Genomic DNA, 15,496 nt, shown 5'->3' on the forward strand with positions numbered 1-15,496 from the left:
AAAAATAAAGCTATCAAGTATTTGTGTGCTAGATGAAAAAACAGTCAGTATTTAACTTATGCACAAAATAATAAACCAATTTGCACCCCTGGCATTGTAACATGGTTTGTCCCAGAGAACATTGACTCCTTTTTTTTGCCTTACTTTCCTTAATGAATACAAATAAATAAACAAAGAGCAAGAAAACGCTCTTGGCGCTCACCATTGGCACAGATCGGAATAATACCACTGATACAGCTGCAGAGAGTTTGGGTCAACACGATGGTCTATGGAGCGATACTGTAGATACAAAGAAAATAGTCAGTTCACGCAAACATAACACAATCCACATATTCATGTTAGGTTGGTCTTACAATGTAAATAGTGATGCATGCGGTGTGTATTATTATGACTACTTGTTAGGTGTTACAAAGCAGTGGTTGGAAGAGATTGACAGCTGGGGCAAACATGGGAACCCTTACCCCCAAGTCACTAGAGAACATTACCGATTTAGCCATTTAAAGTGGAATATTAGAAACCCAACCCTTAATTTATCCACAAGAAAAGATCTCTTTGTAAGCGAACCGATGGAAATAACCAGCTGTAGTATCTTATGCTTTTAGTCACAATATTAACTTTGTTCTTGGATGGGAAATATTTTTGCATAAAGCTCCCAAGGCCAGGGTTGGCTTTAAAGTCAATTGAGGACTTGTACGGATTAATAAGGAGCTAGGCACTGAATAGAATTCTGTATGACCAATGATTTGAATACATATTATAAAACTGGAGCGTGGGGAAGTTATTTAAAGAGCAAGTAGGGCCACTATTGCTGTGTATAGGGCCGGCAACAACTCTCCGAGTGCCTTAGACCACGCCCCATCCTTGCCACACCCCTCCTGGGTATGGCAGAAATACCTTTAGCTCTGTGCGTTTAAAGCCTGGACCTCTAAAAGTCGTTGGTCTTTTTATATTTAAACCACTGTGACTTTTGCTGCATGCTTTTGGTCATTTTCTTGTTGCAATATGAATCTTCTCCCAAGTCCTCGGTTTCTTGCATAGTGAATTGTCTACACCTGAAAGCATCTATAGCATTATGCTGCTCGATAGTGTACTTGGAAAGATGCAGTGTTAGGCTTGTACCAAATATAGCACCTGCCTTTGAGCACAAAAAACTAGGACAGTCCTCCACCTCTGTTACAACTGCCATAGGTCTCTCTAACAAGTGCACATCTCCCATGGATGCTGAAACGGTTTTTAAGACAAATTCACAGTTGTGCCATAATTTTGTCCTTTTCTTTACCATTGTGCTCCAGGGACTATTACAAGTCTTTGAAATCTTATCCTATCCTCCTCCGATTGGTGCTCTCCAAAAACATTTTCTTAGACTTGCTTTGAAATGTTCATTGATGTTCATGATGAAGCTCTGGTTTGGAAATGCACTAACCAACTGGGGACCACTCACAAACAGATACAATACATTTATTTTGAAATAAAGTAAAATACTTTAAATTGTTGATGTCAATCAATTATGCGACGTCTGAAAACGGTTTATTAGGTGATTGATGCAACCAATTTTGTGTCTTTTTTTATTTTTTTTAACATTACATGGTATTCTATGTGCATCAGTCGTAAGAGTAAATAAAATGTAAAAACAAATGCCAAAGGATGTGAATACTTTTTTATAATCACTGTATCTTTGCAGGGCATTGAAACACAGAAGATGCTTTCAATAAGTCAAGAGAAAAAGTCCTAGAGCAGGATTGGACCACTGGTAGCTCTCCAGGTGTTGCAAAACTACAAGCCCCAGAATGCTCTGCCAACCGATAACAAGTGGATAACTAGCAGGGTATGCTGGGACTTGTAGTTTCTCAACACTTGAAGAGCCACAGGTTGGCCAGACCTATCCTGGAGGAATTATCCATAAAGGTAGATTACAATAAACATAAAATCATCGCCGAGGTTATATTCTCATACTTACTTGAATTGCATCTTCAATAAACACAACTGCTTGTTTTACGTAAAGACTTTCATCCGCAACCCCTGGAAGGATAAAAATAGAGTTTCAATTCTTAGTATAATTGCCCAATATATATATTATAGACGTTACTGATCTTCAGTGTGGGACGTGATCTAGCCTGTTTGGCAGTCAGTAAAAACAAACATTGGTGACTTGCTTTCATTACGACTACATTCCTTTTATATCAGATGAATGAACACTGCTGACATACTGTGTAAAGCAGCACAGAAAATACTCCATTAAATGCCTTTGTACGAAAAAAATGAGTGTTAGAATATGACATGGTTGTTTTATTACATTACGAATTGTGATGTCTATACAAATACATTTTATCAGAAATCTATATGAATTTACACCTCTTTGCCTGAATGCGATTCCTCTGACACACGGTCACCCAACAACAGCGATTAGGTGTTATGGAGGATGTACAGGACTGCTACTTACTCAAGAAGCACATTAATAGTCATTTGCCGTAAAAAACACAGCACAAATTAGTTTTTTGGAGATTACACAACTCTTGTTGCATCCATTTATATTCGGTTGTGGGTCAAGATGGCATGTCAGAGGGGTGCAACATTTTGGGGGAATTCAATTCCCCCCGAAGTACCACCGCATTATAGATAATACCGTTATTACGGTAATATTAACCCAGCTTTCCCAAAAAAAACAGCGTTCGAACTACCGTAATAACGGTAATTACGCGCACAATTACCATATAATGGTTATAGATTTAGCGCGGTGGTACTTTGGGTGGAATTGAATTCCTCCCTTTAAATCTTCTGATTGGAGAAACTAAGCACATGAATGTATCCATATGCCCAAATTTAGATTTTACTTTTTTTTTTTTTTTTTTCAGGATGAGATTATTTAAATGAGATCCAAGAGGTGGAGAAAGCACATTTAGGGAGCGTTCCCTATTCAGCAGGGGGAGATGCAGCATTTTCCTACCAGCAAAATGATTGGAGCTTTATGGGTACACAGGATGTGCCAATAGTTGGGAGCCATCCTAATGGGTCCCACCTAAGGAAGCACATTTCTAGGTTCTTTTAGTGCACTAAACAGGTAATTAGGCACATTTGTTCAAATTGCAAAGCGCGCAGAGATGGACAGTGTATCAAATTTGCAGCAATATTAAAACACCATCCTAACGTGTTACAGATGCTCTATCCAATTCACCTTCAAACGTAAGTTGAACGCAACTTACATTTAAAAAGAATCTAGGTATAAGTACTCTCTGTCTATATGTTACTTGTCTATGTAGACAGACAGAACAGACTTCAGGATACGCACAATGCATATGTGCAATACAAAATCCCATCAGAACGCATGACAAAAAAAAAAATGTATAAAAGAAATTACCAATAAAATGATGTGTTTCAAAACAAAGTGTGTTTTTTACATTAAATACGGATGTTCTCAATGTGTACTGTACATAAAATGCATTTTTATAGTTCCCTTTTCTTGCAAACACGTGTTCTGTGCCATCTAGCGGCACGCATACATGTTGTCATCACTATCAGTCAGCATTTACTCCTGACCTGTATCTGGTGCAAATGATAGGGCTAAAAAAACACGTACATACAATACACCCAGAACAAAATCAGACATGTGCGTTGTCACGCCCTCACTGTACATTACCTACGTTCATCCACCCCTTCCCTACCCCGTTTCGCCCCAAGCTTTAGGCAGTAGTAAGTGCCATCATACATGAATTGCATGCAGTTGCATTCATTGGCATAAAGGCCATTGCTGAGCTATATCACGCAATACACTGTATGCAGTAAAGGGACTTATATATGAATCAGCCTTGTGTCTAAACAGTAGTGTCACAAACATGTTTTAATCTTTGTCAGCAGATAATATTAAAAAAATGTGTGGGTGTGTACAGTTTTATCCTATGACACATACTGCCAGTAACTGAAAACTTCACAAAACATAACTGCTAGCTGTCCCTAGTTTACAGAGACAGTCCCAAAATGTATCCCCAACTCTGCCCACAGCACAGTTTATTATATTCTATATGCAAAAATTACTATGTATACTTATTTTCTGTTTAAATTGAAAGGATATTTAGGATGTGTAATTGGTGGCCCCAAAAACACTTTCATGTGCAGCCCTCACTCTACAAACTTTGTTGTGTGTCATTAACTGAAGTATGTGCTCCAACTAGGAATCACGTGACTCACTGTTATTTAACTAAATTTCTGGGCATAAATTAAAAAGTAATTAGAATGATGAAGGAGAAGAAGAAAACTACTGCAAATTAAAGTATCTCAGCTTACCAGGTATAAATCAGCTCAATGTACATTGCATCTCAATAAAACTACATTTACATTAATTATTGACTCACATATGGTGAAGATGAAGCCTAAATGCAGCATAATTTAGCACACAAGGATGAGGTGTCATTTATTACTTATTTGTGGTGGTAACACTGGGGCAAGTTGAGGTTTTAATATAGATTATTATAATTTAATTGTCATTTAATGATATGACTGAAGTGCTTTGCAGCTTCTTACCATTAGACGAAGGTGGTCTGGAGCCCCTGGGTACTCCATGCACCAGAATACCCCCAGAGGATGCTGTGGAGGAATACGAGCCGGTCCTGGGTTGGGGGATCGTCTCCTGGGTGCTGAAGTCCGGTTCTGCACACCAACTCCTCTCCAGAGGGTTCAGCAGAGGCTCCGATTCCATCGCGTGCGACCACGACCGACCGAACTAGACTATTATCGCTCCCAACTAGCAGCCAACACTCCGTGACCACAAACTTGTCTCAGCACTAATCTCTCACTGGACATTATCTTGTCTGTCTTCTAAGAACACGGAACAAGAGACGCGCGCGCGGGGCATGCCGGGAGATGTAGTTTCGGGCAAGGTTACGTTGCAGTGCCTGTAGCGCTCCCTTAACTACAAATCCCGGCTACATATTCCTTTGTATGCTCAAAGCTTTATTTAAAAAAAAAAAAAGTTTGTAACTTTGAGAAAATCAATGTGTTTCACTGTAACTTTAATTTTATACTATTTTAGTTTTTAAATAGTTAAAAAAAAAAATATTGACTGGACGAACAACTGCATAAGATATAGGCTGATAGACTGAATAGCTGTCACTATGTTAACCCCTTCTCAATCCCTGTCCTATTTTGTAACTATTTTGGGCTGGTCAACATTTGTCAGCAGTAATTTGGAGACTTTGAATTTTGAGAAAATGCAGTTAGTTTGCTTATACCTCCTGTTGGACCATACTTGCCTATACCTTTAATACCATGAAAAATGCTTTACTCAAAAACATTTTTTCCATTTTTTTTTATTTTTACTTTTTATTTTCAACAGCATAAAATAATACAAGTCACAAAAGAAAGGTTAAATACAGGAAAAGGCAATGTAACCATAACTATGTAAACTATAATGGAAACAAAGGATCCAAATCACTATAGAACACCTTTGAACATGTGATATATATAAAACAGGAACGTGGGATGACCTTAGCTAGTGAGACTAGGCAGTATAAATGACATAAAAGCTTCTGGGTTTTTGTAGTTTTAATTGGGTGTAATATTTTATTATAATGTATTATATTTGTTATATTATATTTGAGTACTGCAACCTTCTGCTATCTGGCTTTCCCAACACTCATATATCCACATTTCAATCCATCCTAAATGCTGCTGCAAGGCTGATCTCTCACCACTCAATGGGGGGTATTCAATTGTTAGCGTTAACGGGAAAAAACGAGCGCTCAAAAAATCTTAGCGTTAATACGGTAATTACTCACGGAATTTCAGCTCGCAGCCCCCTGAGCAGCGAGCTGAAATTCCGCGAGTAAACTACCGTATTAACGCTTTTCGAGCGCAATATTACCGTATAAACGGTAATATTTTTTGAGCGCTCGTTTTTTCCCGTTAACGCTAACAATTGAATACCCCCCCTTTAAGTCAATTTATTTTATGCGAATAGTTGTTGATATTTTTGAAAACAAAATCAAATTTCATTCTGTTACATATCTTACATCACTTTTTACTAGAGATGTTCACTGACCCCCGTGATCTGGTTTTGGTTTTGGATCTGGATTAACTTTGTGTTAGCAGCACTACATTCATATGTTCTTTGTTTCTGAACTATGGGCACATAGTGGGCAGGTGTTGCACCCGCATGGGATTCTGCATTGCCCTCGTCATAGGCAAACCAAGGAGGGGGGGGGGGGTCCTAGTGCCTGGAAACCCCCCTCCAAGCCTGGGGCACTGTATAATTGAGGTGGCTGCACCCTGCCCTGCTTCACATGGCTCTGCTTGAAAAGGGAGAGCTGTGTGCACCTAACAGTAGTGCACGCAGCATTGCAAATGTATATTATGGGGATAGGAAGAGTTGGAGAGCAGCCAATCACTGTCTAAAATTATAGCCGCGCCCCCATGCATGCTGGTCATGCCCACTGGCAGCGTGGTGTGGAAACCCCGCTCTACAAATCCTGTGTTTGCCCCTGGCTTTTCATATTTCTTTTGCCTTCTTATGGGTTTTTTTTTTTGCCCTTTTTAGTTGATCTTCCACAATTTCTTCATTCCAGTTATTTTCTTTTTCTCCATCTTTCTCCTCAATTTCTACATGTCCACGGCCGATTCTCCTATAACTTATTTGGGCAGGACAATCACTACCTGCTGATTCATGTCATGTTATAGAATCTATTTATATTAATGAACAGTTACAAATTATGTTGGTGTTCTTTTAAGCAAGATACTAATAATTATATTTACAATCTCCACAGTTATCACAACTATTAAATAATAAAATACCCCATAAATTGCATGTCAGAATAAAGAGAATTACAGAGCTTTTTCAGTAGAACTTATTATTTTATTTCCACTTTCGTCATTTCAAGGAGTTTTATTTTTGTTTGAAGATCAGTGATCTGATTCGTCAGCAGTTCAATTGTTTAACTTTTTTTTTCTTTAGTCGACTCATTTATTAAACTGTTTTTGCAGTTTCTGATGGCTTTTTATGGTTCTTTTAGCAATTGTAAGATGATTTTTTAAACTGTCTTTCTTTTCTCTCTTTCGCCTCAATTTCACCTGATACGTTGTCCACACTTGCCTTTTGTAGTAATTCCTTTAGGAGTCAAAGGATAAGGCTAGTAACATGTACATCTCTATTCTCATTATTTTCATTTATTAATTAATTTCCATTGTTGAGGGTTGCATGACGCTCCTTGTTCTGCCTCATTCATAGATATTGATTCCTTTGTAAAGTCCTGTAGGAGTGAGAAGATGACGTTAGTAACATAACTGCTAATTACACAATACAAATTATTACACGTCACAATCGGTGATGCAGAACTGTTAGTAAGACACCACAATATATATATATATATACACACTGGTATCTTATATCCATATTATTGGCAGGGTACACGGGAGAGATGGATACTCACATAGGGGTGAATGCTATAAGAGCGGAGGTAAATTGCCTTTAATATCTCCACATTCTATAAGCATATTAGCACTTTTACCCTCAGATTATAACCGAACAGTGTTGTTTAAGTTGACAATATAAGGTAGGAGCAATGTAATCCCCTTGGACTTCTCCTTTTCTGATTGTATGTATTGTTTTCAACTGGGTGGTAACAAAATAACGTTGTTACTGAGATAAACTCACAGTTATTGTTTATCAGAGCTCCTCACAGTGACTGTAGAAGAGATCTTGGTGAGACATTTACTGAAGTGCAGCTAACCCACAAGATTTACTAAGGGCAAAATCAATGAAAATCCGCCAGGAATCAACATTTTACAAAGCACCACAGTAGACATTGTTGTCCTGATATTTTACACGGTAAAAAATACAAAACACTGATTTTAGGAAGGTGCACTTTGCTGAGCCAATGGAAAAAAGGATAAAAATTGAGCCGAAAAATGAGGTGGTTGTGAGCTTGTTATACGGGGGCATAGTACCAATATTTACTATTTCTCTGGTACCCATCTGCCAGGCAAATAAGGAGAAGCCAACTGTTTCTTAGCATTGGTCCGGGCATCTCTAGGTGCAGGAGTCCCAACATTTGTTCCACTCATCCCCCAGAATTCTGGGGGCACTGAGCCGTTATAGAAGGGGAGGGAGTTTGTTTTTTTTAAACATTCCTTTAATACTTGTTTTGCTTTTTATGAAATACCTAATGGTGGTTTCCCCTAAACTGAATGCAAATTAGGGTTTTGAAATCACCGCACATCGGCACATCAGCAATTTGGGGTTTCTCCTTCCAAACCGCTGGATAGTAAATCCTGCGACTTGCAGGGCAAAATCAGCAGCGATGTGCAGCTCTATCCAAACCGCCAAGATAAAGTTTTGTACATTTCTCATTTGTGGACTATGTCTGTGTCTATGACATTATCACCAAAACGCAGCATTTATTTACCTTATCACTTTATGATCTTTCTGGATAATGTATTTGCGGGTAGAAGATCACATACCTGCACCATGACCAGAGGGCAGCACATTCCTGATGGGAAATATAACTACTAAGTACCTAATACATAAACCAACAGCAGCCAGAAATCTTTGCATCAGACGGACGCAGGTATAATGGCAGCTGAGTAACAAAGCCAATGCTAGTAGTTTTATGTTCTTCGTAATACAACGTATTATAGGAATCAGAGTGACAATAAGAAATCAGCACATTTCCCTACAAGCTGGACCAGCCTTCTCCTCTAAGATGTTTGGGTTCCTTTGTTTCTTTTTGATTGTAATCAGATCATATCTTCAAGCTGGAAAGGAAAAAGTATAATATTAAATCCATTCATTTATGAAGATTTACAATCGGATTTGGCAGCCTGTGACTCTCAAGTCATTGTGGAACTATAAGTCCCAGAATGCCCAGTGAGTTAGAGACTAGTAGGGCAGCCTGGGACATGTAGTTCTATTACAGCTGGAAAGTCACAAATTGCCTCTGTCTGTGTTACAGTAACTAACAGTAATGGGACTATCATTTATATGGGGGGGAGACAACATTAAATGAACCAATTTGGTGGATGTATTATGTACTTTTGATGCCTAAATGGTAGAAACTGGATTACGGACAAAGACCCAGTTGGGAAGTATAATATCTCTCTATCTATCTACTTATCTATCTATCTATCTACTTATCTATCCATCTACTTATCTATCTACTCATCTATCTACTTATCTATCCATCTACTTATCTATCTATCTACTTATCTATCCATCTACTTATCTATCTACTCATCTATCTACTCATCTATCTATCTACTTATCTATCTATCTATCTACTTATCTATCCATCTACTTATCTATCTACTCATCTATCTATCTATCTACTTATCTATCTATCTACTTATCTATCCATCTACTTATCTATCTATCTACTTATCTATCCATCTACTTATCTATCTATCTACTTATCTATCCATCTACTTATCTATCTACTCATCTATCTACTCATCTATCTATCTACTTATCTATCTATCTATCTACTTATCTATCCATCTACTTATCTATCTACTCATCTATCTATCTACTTATCTATCTACTTATCTATCTACTCATCTATCTATCTACTTATCTATCTACTTATCTATCTACTAATCTATCTATCTATTCATCTACTTATCTATCTACTTTTCTATCTACTCATCTATCTGTCTATCTACTTATCTATCTCTCTCTCTATCTATCTACTTATCTATCTACCTACCTACCTATAGGCAATATGTTAATTTACAATTTCACTGACCTCATGCTCAGCATTTCCACAAATCTCTTCCTATTCATCCACCTAAGAAATATTGTGTAGGAGCGTTAGCGTTCGTATAGCAGACAATTTAGATTTGGCAAAGAAAATATAAAGTCCTTTTATATATCTAATTCTACACAAATGATTTACTGACAAACTATTCATTTTAATTTGGCAAGAAAGAATACTCATTAATTTCTTTCATCCAGGAGCATTTTGTTGCTTGTAGCTTTTCGCTGTAGCTGGGACCGTTCTTCTTGAAGCCGCTGTTTCTTTTGCAAGAAATGGTCACTATGAAATTTCCAATGACCACTAAGCTCCAAGATAATGCAACATCCAACCGAGCGTTAATGAAAGTGTGGAACTGCACAATGAGACATATAAAGCTGTGATCCAAGATAAATGATGTTCCCTCATCCAATGAGTAAATCCATCGCCGGAGTACAACAAGGACAGTAAAGAGACTGTGCAGAATATAATGGTGGTGAAGTCACAGAGCAGCCGGTAAAGACTGCAGAACGCTGCCAGCAATATGCGGTACCAGGATGGAGATATTTACACCCAGCTGTAAGGGGAGGGAGTGGGGCTTATTTACTAACATGATGCACAGAGCAATGACGTGACAGGAAGCAGAGGTCATCTATTAGCAGTTTAGTGTATTCCGATGTATGATAGATAATATCTGATTGGCATCTTTGGGGTAAAACTCTGCAGCTTAAAGTGAGTTGAAATTCTCTACTCTTTAGAACTGGCTCCTGATATATGTGTCACACAGATTAGGTGATTTTAATATTGCAAACGTTTTTCCTGACTCAATAAAAGTGTGTGGCTGGTGGTGTTTTTGTCCATTCATAGCAGGGGGTGGGGCCAAAATGGTGCCATTTGTTTGGCCCCGCCCCCACAAGCCCACCTCCCCTCCGGAGCTCCTAGAGGCCAACTTGGAAAGGTTGGTAAGTATGGCAAGTATGCTCTGGATGTCTTCTACTGAAGCTCCTTATAAGGGCATCTTTCAGCATGGAAACCTCCTCTTCTCACTCACAGCCGTTGGGTGCAGTCTGTGTCAGAGTCAGTGGTGGGGGAAAGGAATTACCCTTCTTTCTTCTCAGCACTTCACACAAGTGTCGGTGCTCTCAGCCTCTCACCTCAAGCGTCAAAAGAAATCGGCAATTAAACCCGGAAGTTTCCAGCCAAAATTCAGCTGCTGTCCAATCAGCCTCAGGGGGGTCACATGATCAGTCAGCCTCAGGGGGGTCACATGATCAGTCAGCCTCAGGGGTCACATGTCCAATCAGCCTCAGGGGTCACATGATCAGTCAGCCTCAGGGGCGTCACATGATCAGTCAGCCTCAGGGGTCACATGTCCATTCAGCCTCAGGGGTCACATGTCCAGTCAGCCTCAGGGGTCACATGTCCAATCAGCCTCAGGGGGGTCACATGATCAGTCAGCGTCAGGGGGGTCACATGATCAGTCAGCCTCAGGGGGGTCACATGTCCAGTCAGCCTCAGGGGTCACATGTCCATTCACCCTCAGGGGTCACATGATCAGTCAGCCTCAGGGGTCACATGTCCAGTCACCCTCAGGGGTCACATGTCCATTCACCCTCAGGGGTCACATGATCAGTCAGCCTCAGGGGTCACATGATCAGTCAGCCTCAGGGGTCACATGATCAGTCAGCCTCAGGGGTCACATGTCCATTCAGCCTCAGTGTTCATATGATCAGTTATCCTCAGGGGTCACATGTCCACTCAGCCTCAGGGGGGTCACATGATCAGTCAGCCTCAGGGGCGTCACATGATCAGTCAGCCACAGGGGTCACATGTCCAGTCAGCCACAGGGGTCACATGTCCAATCAGCCTCAGGGGGGTCACATGATCAGTCAGCCTCAGGGGGGTCACATGTCCATTCAGCCTCAGGGGTCACATGTCCAGTCACCCTCAGGGGTCACATGTCCAGTCACCCTCAGGGGTCACATGATCAGTCAGCCTCAGGGGGGGGGTCACATGATCAGTCAGCCTCAGGGGGGGGGGGTCACATGATCAGTCAGCCTCAGGGGGGGGGTCACATGATCAGTCAGCCTCAGGGGGGGGTCACATGATCAGTCAGCCTCAGGGGGGGGTCACATGATCAGTCAGCCTCAGGGGGGGGTCACATGATCAGTCAGCCTCAGGGGTCACATGTCCATTCAGCCTCAGGGGTCACATGTCCAGTCAGCCTCAGGGGTCACATGATCAGTCAGCCTCAGGGGTCACATGATCAGTCAGCCTCAGGGGTCACATGATCAGTCAGCCTCAGGGGTCACATGTCCATTCACCCTCAGGGGTCACATGTCCATTCACCCTCAGGGGTCACATGTCCATTCAGCCTCAGGGGTCACATGATCAGTCAGCCTCAGGGGTCACATGATCAGTCAGCCTCAGGGGTCACATGATCAGTCAGCCTCAGTGTTCATATGATCAGTTAGCCTCAGTGGTCACATGTCCAGTCAGAGCCCCTCCCCCTTCTTCTTCTGTGCAGACTTCTAAAACCAATGTTTTAACTAGGTTTCGAAGCATCTCCTTCTATTGACAAAGAGGTTTGAGAAAAGTCCCAACACAACTGTTATAAAACCAATAATTACAATTACTATAAAATTATTTTGTTATTAGCACAATATACAAAATTATACTCAAAATCCATTTTCTATATCCCTGTATATTTAACAGTAACACAAGTCACTTAATAGCGTATGTGGGCAACGGCACAGATACCACCACACACATTCAGTTTTCCATAAGCAATTACAACAGGTAATTACAGCAAATTATGCAGTGAGATAAATACTGTTTAGTGTAAACACATATATTTCTATGTTTCCATATATATTCACCCTGGAGGGTACTCAGGGTTTTGGTAAGGGTATTACACTATACTGTGTGAGGAAAGGACGGAGGAATGTATCTTAATATAATGTGTGAGGGAGGGGAGGTGGGTATCTTAATATAATGTGGGTGGGAAGGAGGTTGGGTCTTAATATAATGTGTGAGGTTCTTAATATAACATGGCTGGGAAGTAGACTATTAATTTAATGGTTAAGTGTGGGTGGAGGCTAATTTAAATTCATTTAATGGGTACTATTTTATTTGTGGGTTGATTGTGGCGTTAATTTAATAGTGGGGTCGATTAATTTTAACGTGGGATGATGGGACCTTTAATTGAATGCTGGGGTGGTTTTGGGGCTATTAACTGAATGTGGGGCTGAGTTTGGGGAGGAGGGCTATTTATTAAATGTGAATTAATTAATCCCGGGGGTGGTTGTGGGAAATAGCTCTACTTACTAACATAAATACTATTAATTTATTCCTGGCGGTGTTTGGAGGGAGGGAGGTTTTTTTATTAAATGGGAATACTGTTAATTTAATGTTGGGGTTGGGTGCAGGAAAATAGCTCTATTTATTAAATGTTTATGCTTTTCACTTAATGTCAAAGTTGGTTGGAGGTGTGAATACTAGCATTTTAATGTTGGAGCTGGAGGGAGGGCTAATTATTAAAAGTGAGTGCTACTGATTAACGCAGGGGCTGGTTGGAGTTTTCTATATTTCATGTCCCAATTTTTTTCTCCAAATAGAGCATCCAACATTCCAGGAACCAGACAAGCAGCAACTGAGCTAAAAGACACCAGCAGCCCACAGGTAGTGAAAGTGATAAGAACCGGTAGGAGAGAGCAAAAGACATACAAATCTACAAGACAATGTGCATCCTCAACATTTTCCTTTAACTACCCCAAATTATGCCCCATAATTCTTCATAAATGTTCTGCATATTTTGTCAGGCAACAAAGTCAACGGGAACTTTTCAACTACCCCCCCTACTACCCCCTCCATAATTACATGCTAAGCAGCATGCTCATAATAACCAAGCAGAGAGAATGTATATTTTGCAATTAGATTCAAATGTTTTGGTCATTACATAGTACAGGGGGTGTTGCTCACCCACGTACCATACACAAAATATATCAATATAATGTTATTTCATGCTATTGCCCTACAGCTGGCCACATACACACGAGCACCAGGATCCCTGTTGAACTGGATGGAAATTGGTGATTTGGCTCTTGGATCACTTCTGACTAGTACTGGAGCCTGGTAGACTACACAAGTAGAGACACAGCGTTAATCTTCTCTTACTATTGGATTAGGAGAATCACGTCTACAATATCAAGCCAAATGCCCATTATGGCTGGCGCTTGTAGCTCCTCAGCTGGTTTCCTGTAGTCTAAGGGTTTGTTGTTAGTTGACTGAAGATGTTGAGTCAGTTGAATAGCTGGAAAGATTGCTAAATCCTGTGGATCTACAAGTCCAAGGATGCCCTTGTCACCCTACCTGTGTCTTGAGCTGGCCTTAACAGGTGAATTTACATTTAAATACACCATTACATGATTGTTTCTATCTTTAGAAAATCACTCCAGAAATCAGTATTGTATTCATTTATTGCACTGGAAAGGCTTCTTCCACACACCTAGAAGCTGCGAACAGTCCCAAATACTCCGATTCAAACTGATAAAATATATTTATAGAAAAGAAACTCAATTTACACCAATTCAAGTCTTAATTCTCAATAGATCATCTGGAAGCAGCACATTTATATACAATGAGAACCATTTTTTAGCAAATATAATATATCATTTTTTATAGGACAACCAAAATATACAGTATATAGCTTGCACATGAGTGAGAAATATATATATTTACACGCAATAAGGGCCAGTGCAAGGCTTAACAGCAGCAATATAATAAGGGTGAGCAAAGGGGGTTAGAGGAGCGGAGTAATTATTGTATGTATCGCCCACAATGCCCTTCTTCTGTGCTTCTCACCCAGTCAGTAGTGTCATGTTTCTCCATGGTGTTGTCCTGAGCCTTCCCTTCCAGGTAGCTGTTAGATATACAAAGTGATACCGGCCAGTAGATAATAAATGATCAGTCTGAAACATCTAGAGAAGCTACTACAGTATTAGAATATTAAGTCTTATGCGTAGGAAGGATGTCCCATGCTATAGTACTCCCGTCAGGCACATAATAATAAGTATGTGTAATCCTAGCAGGTAGGTAAGGAATAGGTAGCGAGATTTCGATTTGGAGGTCAGCAACTTTGAACAGTACAGGCTTCTACCACGCAGCCACCTCCGTACGGAAAGGGTCCCGCCCTTGACCTAATAAAAGAAAAAAAAACACAAATAAGATCAAGCCATGTTTAATTATGTTACCTATTAGAGTTCCCGAAACTTTCTATACAACTACAAAGTACTCAGACTAGGCTAATACGGTTTTCCACTGAGCTTCACTCTCCAAGATGGTCCCAGCCCCCAATGTGTCACTGGACACCAGTTGTACACTTACTTTTCGCACCACAATATTCTGAGTAGGATCAATAATTAAGGCTTCTCGTTCATCGTCTGACTCCATCTGGAGAGAGAACTCGTAGTCTCTGGACGGCGTCTTTGTTTCCATCCTAAAACAGACAGACACAACATGAGGATATCTGTGCCAGTCTTGGATTGATTTCCATAAATGTCTGTACAAGAGTATTAAGAGGAGGGGGCTTCCTCAGTGTACTTAACACTCCCACCCTCTCACACTACAGTCAGTGTGCACTAAAGACTGGAGGCTGAAAAAGTTGATCGTAAATTAAACAAACATATAGTGTTGCCTGAACGGAGTTTAGAACCTGATGTCAGCTGACCTAGTCACGTGCGTAGGATCTGATTGGTCCAGCAACATTCCAGTGGGGGTCTCCC

General features: G+C 40.2%; 2 protein-coding genes across 2 annotated transcripts in view; both read right to left on the reverse strand.

Annotated features, from left to right (window-relative positions):
• TPCN2 (two pore segment channel 2) overlaps window positions 1–4,846 on the reverse strand; it is a 38,421-nt gene extending 33,575 nt beyond the window's left edge. The window contains exons 1-3 of the mRNA XM_075188294.1: window positions 4,516–4,846; window positions 1,958–2,019; window positions 202–279 (exon numbers count right to left, since the gene is read on the reverse strand). Of these exons, the coding sequence (XP_075044395.1) occupies window positions 202–279; window positions 1,958–2,019; window positions 4,516–4,690 (315 nt within the window). The 5' untranslated portion in view covers window positions 4,691–4,846. The remainder of the gene's footprint in view (window positions 1–201; window positions 280–1,957; window positions 2,020–4,515) is intronic.
• A 9,327-nt stretch (window positions 4,847–14,173) lies between these two features.
• LOC142103914 (uncharacterized) overlaps window positions 14,174–15,496 on the reverse strand; it is a 57,830-nt gene continuing 56,507 nt past the window's right edge. The window contains exons 30-31 of the mRNA XM_075188295.1: window positions 15,099–15,210; window positions 14,174–14,911 (exon numbers count right to left, since the gene is read on the reverse strand). Coding sequence (XP_075044396.1) covers window positions 14,753–14,911; window positions 15,099–15,210 — 271 coding nt within the window. The 3' untranslated portion in view covers window positions 14,174–14,752. The remainder of the gene's footprint in view (window positions 14,912–15,098; window positions 15,211–15,496) is intronic.

This window comes from Mixophyes fleayi, chromosome 10 (assembly GCF_038048845.1).
Source record: "Mixophyes fleayi isolate aMixFle1 chromosome 10, aMixFle1.hap1, whole genome shotgun sequence".
Classification (NCBI taxonomy): domain Eukaryota; kingdom Metazoa; phylum Chordata; class Amphibia; order Anura; family Limnodynastidae; genus Mixophyes; species Mixophyes fleayi.